The sequence below is a fragment of the Musa acuminata genome, unplaced genomic scaffold (assembly GCF_036884655.1).
Source record: "Musa acuminata AAA Group cultivar baxijiao unplaced genomic scaffold, Cavendish_Baxijiao_AAA HiC_scaffold_42, whole genome shotgun sequence".
Classification (NCBI taxonomy): domain Eukaryota; kingdom Viridiplantae; phylum Streptophyta; class Magnoliopsida; order Zingiberales; family Musaceae; genus Musa; species Musa acuminata.
Window position 1 is genome coordinate 431,668 of NW_027020324.1, and position 16,588 is coordinate 448,255.

Here is a 16,588-nt window from a genome sequence, read left to right on the forward strand (position 1 = left end):
GAGAAAGATGGGTAGATGATGAATGATGTGGTGGTGGGGAGGGCGCCCTTTAAATAAAGTCCACTGTTTCGGATTCCACCGAATCAGTGCACCAAAAGCAATAATATCTCCGCGTACGGATAAAGCGACCCGCCCTCGCTGATCCATGCAGGGGACCCCACGCTCTCGCTCACGGGACCACCTTCCGTACGGCCCGCGGAGGTGGTGGGTCCCGCCATTAGAAACCCCCTCCGACTTGACCAATCACCACCCCCCGACACTCCCCGTCGAAGCTTTACCGGGCCGGGGGAGGATGGGTACTCCTCCACGGCCGACCCCGAGCGGGGGCCACACTGGTGGATGACCGGGTGAGCCCCGGAGAAAGGGCGGAGGTGACGCAGCCGGATGGCGACGGTCGACACGAGGCTCGCCGTTGCGGAGCCCTGATGAGTTCATTATTGCGCGGGTGGCCCGCCGAGCTGCAGCACGACAAAAGGAAGAAGCGAGAGAGAGAGAAAGAAGCGTAGGAATGCCGAAACGTATAAAGGAGGAGAGAGAAAAAAGAGATGGAGAGAGAAAGCGCTGGTTGTACGAGACGAACGCTTTATTTTTCCCCTCTTTTATATCCGTTTTTTACCTTTATCTTCCTTCGTTATTTTTCCCCGTCTCGTGTTGCAGCGGCAGAGCAGCGTCGGCCGCGGGAACATTTGGGATCTCGTGAGACACCACATTCATGACCCGAGGTGGGTGGTGGTGATGATGACGACGAGAGGTTGGGATGATACGACTATCATGGGGGATTCCATACGGTAGCCGACAAATATACGTGTCTACATATACCTCTTAAATATACCGAAAGAAATACCTCGTTACCCACTCTGTTACCCACCTCGTCATTGGAGAAAGGAATGGCCCGGCCCATATGCGGAGAGCCTTGTCCATATAACTACGTGGGCTCACGTCAGTAGGCTTTTGTCGACCCAAAGTTCCGAATGGCAAGGATAAAATGGTTGAATAAGAATAGGGAAGGAGTCAGTGATGTATAAGATACTCTTCGTAGGTTATGGTAATTTCGGATGTATGCTCGGTGATCGATCTATATGATGACTAAGTTTCAATGGATTTTTCGATCCTTTCGACGCTCAAGTCTCTTATGATCCTTATATTATCATGTTAACAAATAATAATATATTTTTTTATGTTAATATTAATTACTAATCCTCGTCGGTTAGGTTAATACTATGTAATGTCACCTTTACCTTCTTTGCTCCTCGGAGTTATCATTAAAGAAGACACCCCCCTCATCTGTTCCGGTGGTGATGATGTGCTCGGCGCATATTTTTTATGTGCCACAGTTGGATTCCTTATATTGCTGCTGTTATGTCAAACTCCATGAAATGAAATGATGATCTTTTGGACAGCATGAGCTCATCATTCATCTGACTGCAGTCCTTGCGCATGATTTGCTCTTCCCTTTTATCACTGCTTCGACATAGGATGCCATGTGACAGTTCACACAGCTCTTCTTTTACCAGTCCAGCAATCAAATGGAGAAGAAGATGCTCTCCAGGACACTTGGAATTAATGGATCTCTGTGGACTGATGCCATAATAACTGGCAGCATGATTACGCTTTTGCGTAGGAGGTTCATTATGGACATGGCTTTTCCATTTAGGTGTGGAATTGCATGGATCGAACACCCAAAAGACCGCAGAAGAATCAATCACCTGCAGACCAATCCTTAGGGTTAAGGCTTTAAGCTTCGTCCCAAAAATAAGATGATCCAATCTGAATTCTTCTATAAAGACAACGAATCTATAGTCTTCCCTCTGATAGGATGTAGAAGATACTCATATCATGGTGGTACGATAGATTACTCCGCTAATTGCATGGTTTCACTGAGTAAATATATTTTTACTGGGAATATTATGTTAAATTAGGTTGTTATTATTCTTATTCGATCACTTGTTCTTCGTCGGAATGATAGTTGACGATGCTAGAGAAACCTATGAGAGACTAGAATTTCTTATCCGAGAAAAAAGAAAGATAAAAACAAACAGCACCATGCAAGATCAAGCAAACAACTATTATTCAGTCCGCAGCCTAACTTGTTTGTGTTTGGGTTCAGATTCTGAGCTTGTGAACTGGGTGCTGTATTCCCCCAGTCAACCGAGCTTTGGAAGGGACCATCTAATCGCTGGGTTTGTGTGTGTGAGAATTGATTTTCTTCGATAAAATATATAACATAATTAATTTAATTCTGATAATATATATTAGTCTATAGAAAAAAAGATCATATTAAAATATGATTCCTCGTAAGATGCTTGAAGAATGTTCCTAATTACTTATCTTAGACCCAGAGAATAAGAGAGGTCATGTATCTTATAGAGGATTAAAAAATTATAGTATCTCTCAACTCTTCTTTTTAACAATCAATCTAATTAATTCTGTGAAAGAATAGGAAGAGAATAGAAAGATCTAATTCTTAATTGATAAAATCTTATTTTTTTAGATGACATCAAAATGTACACGTCATAAAATTATATCTAATTTTATTTGATTTTAATCTTAACATAAAAGATTATTTTCGTATTTAATATAAATATTAATTTTATACTAATATATTTAATATAATATAATTGATTTTCATCTTAACATAAAAGATTATTTCCGTATTTAATATAATATATTGATTTTATATCAAATTCGAGTACACATTTCTGAAAGATGATATGACAAATGTCATAATCTGAGATCAAAATCAAGCAATCCATGTCCGCATAAAAAGAGTACATATATGGCTTCAAATTTATATTATAGTTAATGCGCATCTCAATTAATCTCTGACATGACAAAGATAAATCATCCAATCACTTTGGCCAAATGTTTAAGTCTTAGTGGGAGAGCAAAATATATGGAAAGGCTCTTAGATGTTCTTGGTTTTCTTTCTAATAGATTCAAAAGCAATGAAAAAAATTATTATAATTTTTCAGAATTTATATGAGAGGTTATACAAGAGGATTTGTATTTAAGTTAGATGCTTATAATTGAACACATACTGAATAATTTTGATTTTCTCTGTAAGTAAATTTAATATGTTATTATAATTTTAATTTTCTCTGTGAATGTAAGTAAATAATATCATATCATGTTAATCTTATGTCGATTTTTAATATACTATTTATTTGTTAATTTTTGAGATTCTTTCTCTTAATTTAAAGACTTTCATTTCTTGATTGTTTATATGGGAAGATGAACTGTTTCAATACAATTTTGAGACAGCCAAAGTCCTGCCAAGAACACCAAGCAGTTGTTTATATCCTTCTAATTTACTTACATAAGCAATGAAAATACAATATCTATCATTTGGTTAATTTGCAGATCCTTCTAATTCTCCACTATAAAAGTATGCATGAGCAATGAAAATAACTAAGATCAATATTCATACCAAGTAGTAATTGACTGCTAAAAGCCTGATTGCTTATATGGGAAGATGAACTATCAAGAATTTTCGTTTCCATACAATTTGAAGACAGGCCAAAATACTTCCAAGGACAGATAAAACTTTTTCCTTTTTTTGGTAGAAAGGAAACAAGACAGAGTTAGTACATTGACAAAGCAGAATTAAGCCACAAGGTTTCTACAGCTGCATCAGTCGACAAAGATTACATACACAGATCAAGGAGTAGCAATAAGAGTATGCCACATGACTTGGTTACCCAACAGGCAGAGGTCTTTGATCAAGGACATGTCTATTTTTCTTGATCAGTGGTTAGCAATGGTCACAGGAGTCTTCCCATCATCTTGCACTAAACATTCCCAGAACTGAAAGTGCAGTATGTTGGAAAGAGGAAACAACGACTACAGTCCACAGAAATCAGCAGCTGATGCTCAGTTGTTGAAGCACCGCCTCCATCGTCGGCCTCTGGTTCGCCATCTCACTCATACAAATCATCGCGATCCCCACCAGCTTCGTGGCCTCTGGTTTGGAGAAATTACCGTGAAGATTCTCATCGAGGGTGTCTTCTAGCTTGATGGAATCTGGACCTAGTCGCAACTGAGTTACGTTTGTCTTTCCTGTGAGGATTTGGAAGATGACAACTCCAAACGAGTAGACATCACTTTTCTCGGTGAACCGTCCAACTGTGGTGTACTCAGGAGCCAGATAACCCATTGCAGCACTGGCTTTGAGGGTCGAGAAGACGACATCATCAGCAAGAAGTTTGTGCAGACCAGAGCCGGAGAGCCGAGGGGCGAAATGCTGATCGATAAGGATTTTTTCAGCTGATATGTTTTGGTGGACGATCGAGGGTTTGTTCGGTCTGCTACTGTGTAAATAATGGATGCCTGTACATACAAAGAAATTATCGAGGAAGCTTTAGTCACCTTATTACGATTACAAACCAGCAGGGAACATAATCACCATATCCATAAATACTATGCTAAGTTAAATCACTTTCATTCATGAAGAGAGGACACTGTTCGGTAAGGTTTCTCCTTGAGCCAGCAATTTAAATCTCAGGATTTATAATAAGAACAGTGGTGAATAGAAGCATCATTTAAAAATGTAAATGCCATTAACACGAGGTTAGTTTTGCTACCTTTTGCAATGCCTTTAATGATGGAAACTCTTGTAGGCCAGTCAAGAACTCTTTGGGCATTGTCCTTCACATCGAGATACTGCAATAAGCTCCCGTTTGTGACAAAATCATAGACGAGGAAGCACTCTCCCCTTCCCCTTGAGCAGCAGAACCCTCTCAGAGCTATGAGATTTTCGTGATGCAGAAGTGTGAGCAATTTCAGCCCTTTCAAGAATTCAGCCTCCTCGGTTTTGCAGCTTGTCTTGTTGATGCTTTTAATAGCAACAATGCTCCCATCTCGCAAGATGCCCTTATAAGTTGCAGCAAAATTGCTCTTCCCGAGCAAATTAACCTCTGAAAAGTACTGAGTCGCGCACTCCACCTCCTCCAGATTGAACCTAAAGCTCCGGGAGACCTCCTGAGAGAACCCAACACCACTCCTACCGTCAGCCAAAGGATCCCATCCATTGGAGTACTCGAGGCTGATGAGTGGGGAGGCACTCTTCCGAAACATTTCCTTTGGCTGGTCAGTGCTACACCGACTGTTTGAAACCTCAAGGGCACTGCCAATCTTTTGCTTCCTGCGACGGTACCACACAAAGGCAAATAGCCCACAGACCATCACACCAACTGCAACCACAACTATTCCGACAATGACAGTTCCACTGAAGGACTTCGGGGAGTTCAAGCAGCGAGAGGCATTGCAATTTGAGTTTAAGTTAGCTGACTCAGGAATCTGTTGCGGCCTGAATCCACGAGAATCAGGCCCGAAGGGTTCAGGTTTGTTCGGCATGAGGGGATCATCAGAATCACAAACTCCAAGCGAAGCAAATCCAACTCCACAAAGACCTTTATTGTTTCCATAATGGAATCCTCCACTCAGCCGCCTTAAACCTTCATTTATATCATAGAACAATGTTCAAGTCAATAGAAACAGCTTAAGGTGCAACATGAGGACCGTACACAAAGAAAAGAGATAACTTGGGTTTACCAGATGGGACATTGCCGGAAAGAGAGTTATTTCGAACATCGAGCACAGTCAACTGAGGGATCTGAGCTAGCTTGACAGGTATTGAACCAAATAGCCGATTAAAGCTCAAGTCCAATCGCGTCAACTGGGTTAGGTCTCCCAAGCTCGCGGGGATAGCGCCACTTAATTGATTGGATTGCAGAGCAAGAACACTAAGCTTCTTCAAACGCCCCAACTGGTTCGGTATACTCCCGGTAAGCTGGTTGTAGCACAGCTGCAAGACTGCAAACATGATGTATAAATGAAAAGGCAAGAAGTTTCACAATGAACTAAATCTAACTAGAGTTAAAACTAAAAGCATAAAGCCAATTTATCAGTTATGAAAGAAATGGAGGACTCTAATACACCATACAGCATTAATATATCCATATTCCACTATGCAAATTACATGGAATCTACACAAAAATTGCCGAAAAAGATAGAAACATGGAGTTAATGGAGACCTTTAGGAAGGATAGATACCAATGCTAGAACAAAGCAAAGCAGCTCTGACCCTACATATGTCAGCATCATTTTCTCGGGGGAACTTGACATTAAAGAGATGAGTTCCAAAACTTTAATGGCATATCTGCAGCTAAGAGAAAATGTTGGAACAAAACCAATCTTGACAATTAATATGGCAACAGCATATGCCATCATACCATAACAACTTCATATGAAAGGGAGAATCAAATAAACCTGATTATAAATTAGTAAAAATATGGGAATATAACCTGAGTTTCTTGTAGTCAGAATGTTTAAAATATAAAGTCAATCATTGAAGCAAAAAAAAATAAAAAAATGAAATCTCGGAGAAAAATCCATCTTCTTCTTCTACTAAGCCAAATAGTACGCAAAATGCAGACTGTTGGTGAACAAAATCAACATTTTTCCTGTCTACTTGTGACTTTATAGTGCAAACAAACATGGAGGCGAGTCAAAAAAACAAGTGCAACGTCACTATTTTTCTCCTGTTGTCCCATCTCTTAGCCGGAAAGAAACAAGAAAAGGTGGGAAAAGAACTCACCTTGGAGGCTCGTCATGGTCCCAAGCTCCACGGGAATGCTTCCGGAGAGATTGTTCACGTTGAGGTAGAGGTCGGACAGCTCGGTGAGGTTGGCGATTTCTATCGGTATCTTCCCGCTGATGGCATTGTAGTGCAGGTATAGCCCGGAGAGGCACTTGAGGCCCGCAACCGCCGGCGAGATGGAGCCCGTGAGCCCCTTCCCTTGCAGCGATATGTTCGCCACCTTCCCGTGCTCATTGCAGGCCACTCCCTCGAAGTTTCCTCGGCACGGGTCCCCTTCGCTGGTCCATGATGAGAGGATCCGGTCCTCCGGATCCAGAGCCGCCTTCACCTCCATCAGCGCCCTCACCTCCGGGTTACCCCATGAGAGCTCGAGCTCCACAGCGAGAAGAAACAAGAGAACGAACCTGAACACAGGAACTAACGCCATTGGCCTAGAACCACCGGAAAAGACCGGAGACTTGGTGGCTTCGCTATATATCTCTCTCCAAAATCCGGTTTTTTTGAGGCCTTTGGAGTCGGAAATACAGGAAAAGGAAGAAAGGCGGCAGATTTCTCTGCTCTCTCACCCCCAAGTTTTGATTTTTATCGTCGCAACACCTAAGCCAGGATAGAAGGGAAGAAAGCCAGGATCTTTCTCTATATTTTATCTCCAAAACTCGATCTTTTCACAGGTGTGGGAGCGATGAAAAGGAGAGAAAGGAGTCAAAGCTCGCTGCCTTCGTTAGGGAGAGGAGTGGGAGCAGCCACAGCGGAAAAGGACAAGAGTGGGGAGGGAGAAAAGAGAGTGTGCTTTCTTTAATGAAAGAACCAACAGGAGAAACAGTGAATTGGAAATAAAATCAGATGGTGTCCACCATAATATTCCAAATTCCATACAAGAGTTTCTAATGCTTCCAAGTCAACAAAAGTTTTTGTAAGGTTTGGTGGCTAACAACTAGTAGATCAAAAGCTACCTTCTTGCAACCAAAAACAATATAAACTTTGGCAAATGCGGTGCTGTTACAATTTCCAGCCTTTTATTTGTCCAAAAAATCTTTTCTGGGCTGACAAGACTCTGCCTTCATCAGCTGCTCTTTCTTTTTGTCACCTTTTCCCAAGATAAGAAAAAGGATGACAATATAGTAACCTCTACCCCCTTGGGTGAGGAGTACCACAAGGCTACCCCTGGAAAGCTGCCATTGTGAGCTGTCCAACACAATAAAATGACACTTATTTCAAATTTTGAATCCCCACACCATGGGCCATGCAATCTTATAATTGTTTACCATAATACTTTCAACCACCCAATGGAGCACCCAAGCAACAGTACCAACATGTCAAGTGAGGTACTGACATGGTAGATAAGGTCTCTATCTTGAGGAAATCAGAAAGAGTTGTCTCATATATAAAAAGCATAGATGGAGAAGAGTGCCAAGTGCAGAGCCAGAACAGACAGGTGTCGAGACAAGGAAAAGAAGTCTGACACCTCGAGCCATTGCCATGGATGAGAGAGATGGGAAAGCGAACCTGACACCTCAAGCCATGCCCATGGTTTCCTCCGTGAGGCTAGCTCGGAGTAGCTGGGTTGATGTGATGGCTTGGCCATGGATACGTTTGGCTTCGGAGCCCTCAGTCAATGGACTGATGGATGGATGGATGGAAGGTGTGCGGCAATCTGTCGGTGAAACCAACGGAAATCTGCCTTCAATTAGGAAGCATCGTTTCATAGGCTCGAACTGTGTTTTCTAAAGTAAATGATATGATGATTTCACTGATCCCATATTGTGATTAAAACGATTAAAATCGACCAACATATTACGATTCATATGTCAACTCAATTTGACCTGTGAGTTCTTTGTAGCTGCTGACATTTATGATGAACCAAATCGATCAAGAATTTACCCGATCCAATTAATCGACTGTATCCGACATCGATAATTATGATAGGACACAGTAGCTTTAGGCCTTCAGGAATCAATATGAATCCCCACCACAAAACACTTTCTGAATGAGACAAAGTAGGATCTAAAAAGATGAGCATGACGAGCACTGTGTGACTAAGTGGCAGATATCAAAAGCCTAAAACATAGAGACATTTTAAATCTGTGGCTATGACATTGTTTAAAGAAAGATTATTAGTTTCTATCAAAGAAAACTCTTTCTGACTCTCATCATCATTTGAATCGAGCTGGAAACTAATTCGATTTCGATTCTATTTTCGAAATAAAAATATATTATTTTCAATATTATGATCGAAATAAACTATATATTGGACTAACATTTCATTGAACTCAAGATCCCAAGTTGGATTTGATGATGTTTATATAAATCATCAAAGTGCTTAGCTTCTAAAACATTAAAGCGAGGTTGTCTCGCACACCTTTTTCCTCGAGATTCCGAGGCATCAAAGCTTTCGATTCCCAATGCTTGTTTTGGTCCAAATTCCATCCTTTCAGCCGATGGGTGAGTACTTCAAATCGACCCTTTACAACCAATGCCAAAAGAGAAGAAAAAGCACCACCATCATGCAAAGCACTACTCCTCTCGCCATACACGAACGAACACGAAAGGAAAGGACACTCCACCCCCCCCCCCCCCACATCGCACCGAACCCCCTCCTCTCCCCTTCGTTTGAATTCACATCGCATTACATGATGATTACCTACACATGTAACCTCGAGAACAGCACCAACATCAGCATGCATTGATGGTAGGGCTATTTATTGGAAGGAATCGATTGAATACTCAATTAGGATTGAGTTGGGGGAGGGTATTCAATTAGGATTTAAAGAGGCCGGTTAGGTAAGTGTGAAATGGGGAGGGAGGACGAGGACAAGCGTTGAAACAGGAGATGCAAATCATGCATCCAATCTTCTAGTATTCTCTTGTCTGAATTCAAATTGTTGGAACCAGTTTGGTTGGATGAGTTGGAAAGTAGGCAAGAACCTAATAAAATAAAATAAAATTTTCCATTAAAGTAATCACATTTTTATTTTAATTAGGAATTACAGAATGAGACTATCATATTGATTCCGATCATAAGAGGATAATTTTGATCCCTAAACATAATACTGTTAGGAGCATAAATGTCACTCAAAGGGGGTGGATTAGTACTGTCATAAAATTAAGTTGATTTGAAAACTAATTCGATCAAACCCGTATCAAAAATATATTTAATTTAAAAATATTTATAAGAATAGTAAACAAGTAAATCAATAAGTAATATGAATCAAAAGCATAAACAAAAATATAAATCGATTTATAATTATTCAGTCAATCTCGACCTACGTCCATTGTCGATTTATTCAAGGCTACAGGTTTTTACTACCGATCTTCTTTCGATGAACGAATATATTATAATTATTTCTCTTTTTCACAAGCTCAGAAGAGAACATTAACATCTCTCTTTCACATAAGACATCACTCCTCCTTTACAAAACTTCTATCTCTACGAGAAAGAGACTCTAAACTTTAAAATAGATTACAACACTTTTTACTTAAGGTTTTTTTCTCTCTTTCTGTTCTTTTTCTTATTATCCCAAGTAGGAATAATTGGGGTATTTATAGACTCCAAATGACTTCAAAAAATAAAGATAAAATTCAAATCCTCGGGATTTCGGAGTACTAGCGGTACCACCGCATGTAGCCTAGTGTATTAACGGTACCATTGCCTATGCTAGGCGATACCACCACCTGACACAGTTTGGAAGATTGTATCTGGGCAATACTACTGCGGTGGTACCACCATTATGATAACATACACTTCGTATGAACGTACACTGTATTTGAGCAGTACCGCTGTTGTGGGAAACAACTTTTTAAGCCTTGGCCTCGGGGCCGACGCGGCTCGGTTCGGGGGTCCGGATGTCGAGGATCTCTGGCGGCGTCCCTCGGGGTCTCCCGACGGCCGAGCGCGGTGGTTCGGGTCGGGAGGTCGGGTCGGTAGGTCGGGAGGAAGCTCCGCCGCAGCGCCGGGAAGAGGCGACCCCGTCTCGCACCTACACACAGGTCGGGCCGGGAGCTCGGCCCGACCCCTCCGACGATCAAGTTAGAGATGTGGAGAGGGTTTTGGAGGAAGAGATGCCTCCATACAAGTGTTGTGTGTGAGTTCGTCCTTCTCCCCGTTCGTTTAGAACTATAGGGTATTTATAGATGAGTTTAATGTTACCTGATGTCTGCTGCCTGCAGGAGGCAGGCTGATAGCGTCTGACATGGGGTTGGCGTGGCGTGAAGAACCAAGCCTGAGTTAGGTGTTAATGCGCCTCAACTAGTGTTCCGGCTCGGTTAACCGAGTGCAGTTGCGTCGATCGAGGAATGAGGCGTCGGCTAACGTCACGGTGTTGCACATCGCCATTTTTACCCTTATCATATTCCCCCCCCCCCCCAAAGGAGCTATGCGTCGACTGTTGTATGAGGGGAGATCGATGTATGGCTTCTGTCTTTAGGTGGGCGGGTCGCGCAGACGCGGTCTCGGGGAACATGGAGCCGAGGAGCTGAGGAGTCGAGGAGCACGACGCAGGCGGGCTGGCCGCGCAGGCGTGTCTCGGGAGGCATGAACCGAGGAGCACGATGTAGGCGGGCAGGCCGCGTAGGTGTGTCCTGGGAACATGGAGCCGAGGAGCACGACGCAGGCCGCGCAGGTGTGTCTCGGAAGGTATGGAGCCGAGGAGCACGACGCAGGAGGGCAGGCCGCGTAGGTGTGTCTCGGAAGGCATGGACCGAGGAGCACGACACAGGCGGGCGGGCCGCGCAGGTGTGTCCCGGGAACATGGAGCCGAGGAGCACGACGCAGGCGGCCAGGCCGTGCAGGTGTGGTCTCGGGCACCATGCGGCCGAGGTGGTCGGCGCAGGCAGACTATGGCCGCGCGGACGCCGCTCAGGCGGGCAAGGCGCGCTGAGGTGGGCTTGGCCGTCTATGACCGAGGGATATGGCAAAAAGCCTGGGGACTCGAATCAAGCGGGCAGAACGCGCTGAGGTGCATCTCGGCGGTGTGGCCAAGGGACACCGCTCAAGCGGGCAGACCGCGCTGAGGTGAACTTGGCAGCGTATGGCCGAGAAGCTCGGCGCAGGCAGGCTGCGACCGAGGGACGTGACCCAGGTGGGCAAGCCGCCCTGAGATGGACTCGGTAGTGAATATGACCGAGGAGCTCGGCACAGGCGGGCTGGCCGCGCAGGCGTGTCTCAGGGAGTATGGAGCCGAGGAGCACGACGCAGGAGGGCAGGCCGCGTAGGTGTGTCTCGGAAGGCATGGACCGAGGAGCACGACACAGGCGGGCGGGCCGCGCAGGTGTGTCCCGGGAACATGGAGCCGAGGAGCACGACACAGGCGGCCAGGCCATGCAGGTGTGGTCTCGGGCACCATGCGGCCGAGGTGTTCGGCGCAGGCAGACTATGGCCGCGCGGACGCCGCTCAGGCGGGCAGGGCGCGCTGAGGTGGGCTTGGCCGTCTATGACCGAGGGATATGGCAAAAAGCCGGGGGACTCGAATCAAGCGGGCAGAACGCGCTGAGGTGCATCTCGGCGGTGTGGCCAAGGGACACCGCTCAAGCGGGCAGACCGCGCTGAGGTGAACTTGGCAGCGTATGGCCGAGAAGCTCGGCGCAGGCAGGCTGCGACCGAGGGACGTGACCCAGGTGGGCAAGCCGCCCTGAGATGGACTCGGTAGTGAATATGACCGAGGAGCTCGGCACAGGCGGGCTGGCCGCGCAGGCGTGTCTCAGGGAGTATGGAGCCGAGGGGCACGACGCATGCGGGCTGGCGGCGCTGGTGTGTCTCGGGAACATGGAGCCAAGGAGCACGACGCAGGCGGGCTGGCCGCGCAGGTGTGGTCTCGGGCATCATGCTGCCGAGGAGCACGACGCAGGCGAGCAGACCGCGCAAGCATGGTCGCGAGGGCCATGCGACCGAGTAGCACGACGCAGGTGGACAAGACGCGCGAATGTGGTCTCGGGCACCATGCTGCCGAGGAGCACAACGCAGGCGAGCAAACCGCGTAGGCGTGGTCGCGAGGGCCATGCGGCCGAGTAGCACGACTCAGGCGGACAGGCCGTGCCGAGGTGGATCTTGGCAGTGTGTGGCCGAGGTGCTCGGCGCAGGCAGGCTGCGACCGAGGGGCACCGCTCAAGCGCGCAGGCCGCGCTGAGGTGGACTCGGGCCGTCTAAGACCGAGCCGTGCAAATGCAAAAAAGAGGGGGGTTAGGCCGAAGCTAACCGTGAGCCAAGAGGCGGTCAGGTAAACATGGAGCCTTCGCTTGGAAGAGACTGAGGCAGGGGCTAGATTCCTTGCACGAGGATTACACCGGATAGCAACCGCGGATGCTTTGACCGTTGCTACGGGGCCCGTCGCCCAGAGTCACTCCTCTTCCTTGCGGTCACCCAAGCTTCCGCCGCGATGTACTGGTTGGCTCGCTGGAGCATATCTGGTACTGTGGTGGGGGGTCGCTCTACGAGGGACCAGCAGAATCTGAAAGGTCGCAAGCCTATCATGAATGCCTATACTAACAGAGAGGGGTGAGTGTCCGGTAAGCTCCGGATTTGCGTGGCAAAGCGATCCACGAAATGTGAGAGGGGCTCGTCCTCTCTTTGTTTGAGTCTGAGGAGCAGTGCCGTGGAGGGCTTTGGCCGGGCATGGGCTGCGAAGTGGAGCTCGAAGTACTTGGCGAGTTGGCCGAAGGAAGTGATCGTTCCGATCTTCAGGTCATTGTACCATGTGCGGGCCGGACCCCTCAGGGTCGTGGGAAACACCCTGCATATTAAAGCGTCAGACGTTCCGTACAATGCCAATTGGGTACGGAAAGCGGCGACATGGTCCGCTGGGTCAGTGGAGCCGTCGTATGAGTCCAAAGAAGGGAGCTGGAAGTTCGGGGGAACCGCGTGATCTCGTATCTCTGGTGCGAACGGAGATCCTCGGTATGTGTCCATCCCGAGCTCTCCCTCTGAGTTGCGAAACTCCTTCTCTAGTTCGTTGAGCCGCTGACTAAGAAAGCATAGTTGGGCTCGCAGGGAGTCCGTTGACTCCGGAGATAATACTTCGGGCTCCGGGGGGCCGCTCGGGTCTGCCATCACTGGATCCCCGAGTGGGGTCGGTCGGACCCGAGGCGAAGCGGGAGGCTCCGGAAGCGTCATGTGGGCCCAAGCGGGCAACTCTTGTTGCCGTAGCGGCTGAGTCATAAGCGGGGGTGTCGGTTGGGAGACGAGTGGGATGATGGTTTGCACAATATCCGTCAGAGCTCGGACTTGACGAGCGAGGTCGTGAAAGGCCTCGGATGACACCGGCGAGGGGACGCTCGGAGCGCCCTCGGGCGGAAGCAGATCCGAGTTGTCGAATGAACGCTAGTAGCATTCCGAGGTCGCGGGGAGGTCGTCAGCCCGCGACCCGTCACGCACGGTCTGCGCCCCTGCTAAGAACGATCCCTCGGCAGGGAGTTCGTCAGGATCAGTTTGAGGATCCCTCGATATTCGGGCGGGCCCTCCTTCTAGCGCCAATATGTTGTGGGAAACAACTTTTTAAGCCGTGGCCTCGGGGCCGACGCGGCTCGGTTCGGGGGTCCGGATGTCGAGGATCTCGGGCGGTGTCCCTCGGGGTCTCCTGGCGGCCGAGCGCGGTGGTTCGGGTCGGGAGGTCGGGTCGGGAGGAAGCTCCGCCGCAGCGCCGGGAAGAGGCGACACCGTCTCGCACCTGCACACAGGTCGGGCCGGGAGCTCGGCTCGACCCCTCCGACGATCAAGTTAGAGATGTGGAGAGGGTTTTGGAGGAAGAGATGCCTCCATACAAGTGTTGTGTGTGAGTTCGTCTTTCTCCCGGTTCGTTTAGAACTCTGGGGTATTTATAGATGAGTTTAATGTTACCTGATGTCTGCTGCCTGCAGGAGGCAGGCTGATAGCGTCTGACATGGGGTTGGTGTGGCATGAAGAACCAAGCCTGAGTTAGGTGTTAATGCGCCTCAACCAGTGTTCCAGCTCGGTTAACAGAGTGCAGTTGCACCGATCGAGGCATGAGGCGTCGGCTGACGTCATGGTGTGTCACATCGCCATTTTTACCCTTATCAACCGCTACTAATCTAAACTGTATTTGGTCTTCGAAAAAACGTACATTTTGTACGTTCTAACTCATAAGCAGTTCCACCTCCTATTATGGTGGCGTCATTACCTAATCTGACTTGGGGTCACTGAATGGGCCTCTCATTGGGCTCAAATCAGCCTTGACTTAGAACTAATGGATCCCTATTTGAGTTGAGATAGTTAGACCTAAAATCAACTCAATTACAACCTAAACTACCTCAATCAAGACATGACCAAATTATAAGACAAAAATACTCTATTGTTCAGCATGTCATTGGTCCATCTAGTACTTCATCCAAACCTTCGGTATATTTTCTTCTCCTTTAGTGTGTTGCCCGATTGACATATTAACCTCTCGTAACATTCGACCTTATTGGCGCAGTGTTCAATCCTTCTAGCTTGATGTCTGAATAAATGATACAAAATCCTTCCAAGACGTCAATTAGCCCTCCGATCTGATGTCCAATCTTTTGACATGAAGCTCTCCAGCCCATCGTATGATTCTCCGACTTCAGTCGATTTGTCTTTCCATAATCGAAATTAATCTTACGTCACTTAAACGTTGATTAGTTTATAATTTTATCAATTGATTTTATCATCAAAATTTAAGATTGAACGAATACTTATTTGATGCTACATCTATTTGAATATATAATCATATACACTTAAATCATTTTATAATTAGAGTAATATAAATATTAGTGTTGAAATTAGTCGTTGATTCATGTCTAAGGTGATGCGATATAAGTAGTAGCCTATCAATATGATTTACCATATTATGGAGTATGGGGCGTCGATCGTGTCTAAGGCATCACACATTTTGCTCGTTTAGGGCACGAGCAATGTTGTGTGCTTATGTCTAGTTACAGAGCATGGTAAGTAAGAGATTATATCATATACTTGAGATGTCATGATCGCAATAAATATGTATCATACTTGTTTTATTTAATGATATGATGAACTAAGAAGTCACATATTTTGAGCTAATGATATAGTTAATCATTTTCGTGACATGTAAAGCCCAATCAATCAATCAATCAAAAGGATCATATAAGCATGAGTCAAAGCATAAAATATTATTTATTACTCAGGTATTTCTCTAGTCTTACTATAACATTTGACATAAACATTCACCTCTTAGAAGATCTGGTTGGTAGAACGCAATGCCTCATAGGAAGTGGTCTCGATTAGCTCAACTTCATTCGATAATCAATTTTACACTAACAATAGCCATATATATATATATATATATATATATATATATAATATGTAGTAAAAAATTAATTTAATACTATTATAATGATCCCAAAAAATATATCCATAAATATCGTCTCATTCCAATCATAAACCCACTAAATTCATAGTCCATAACCCGAACTTGAATCTACCTATTTGTCCACCAATTTTGAATTCGAATCAGACTCAAATGTCTATTTTTGTTCCTCAATTAGAGACTATCAAAACATAGTTTGTGCATGTATGATAGACCTGAATAAAAAAAAAGAAAAAAAAGAAGAAAAAAAATAGGAAATCCGATCCTCTACCGTTCGTATGCTTCTTCCAACTCCTTTAGAAGCCCAAAGCCTCATGGAAGTGTTTGGGCTACGAGTCTTAAGCAATCCTATAGATCGCCATTAATTCAAAGACAGGAGATAAAAGTGAGGGGCCATGAAGAACTAAGTTTTCTAATCCACACGCGTCTCTCTCGCAAACCTCGTCTTAGCTATTAAGAAGGTTTGAACATTCATAGCAATATGGCTTGTAATCATTTACTTTACTTTTGCATTATTTGGATATAATAATATCTCAACAAAATTAGTTTCCATATTGTAATACTGCTCTTATAGGGGGCAACCAAATGTGACCCAAATCCGCCCGAATTGGATCAAAATCCGGATCCGACCCGTGCCCGTTTCTTTACTAACTCTTCTCCCTCCCGTCACGTCGGT

General features: G+C 45.6%; 1 protein-coding gene across 1 annotated transcript; it reads right to left on the reverse strand.

The window, feature by feature from the left end:
- Positions 1 to 3,532: 3,532 nt before the first annotated feature.
- Positions 3,533 to 7,367, reverse strand: LOC135653881 (LRR receptor-like serine/threonine-protein kinase GSO1). The gene is made up of 4 exons (XM_065175507.1): positions 6,596 to 7,367; positions 5,551 to 5,811; positions 4,581 to 5,453; positions 3,533 to 4,326 (listed from the first exon to the last, which is right to left on the reverse strand). The coding sequence occupies exons 1-4, from the start codon at positions 7,023 to 7,025 to the stop codon at positions 3,857 to 3,859; spliced, it is 2,034 nt and encodes a 677-aa protein (XP_065031579.1). The 5' UTR covers positions 7,026 to 7,367; the 3' UTR covers positions 3,533 to 3,856.
- Between the last annotated feature and the right edge of the window lie 9,221 nt (positions 7,368 to 16,588).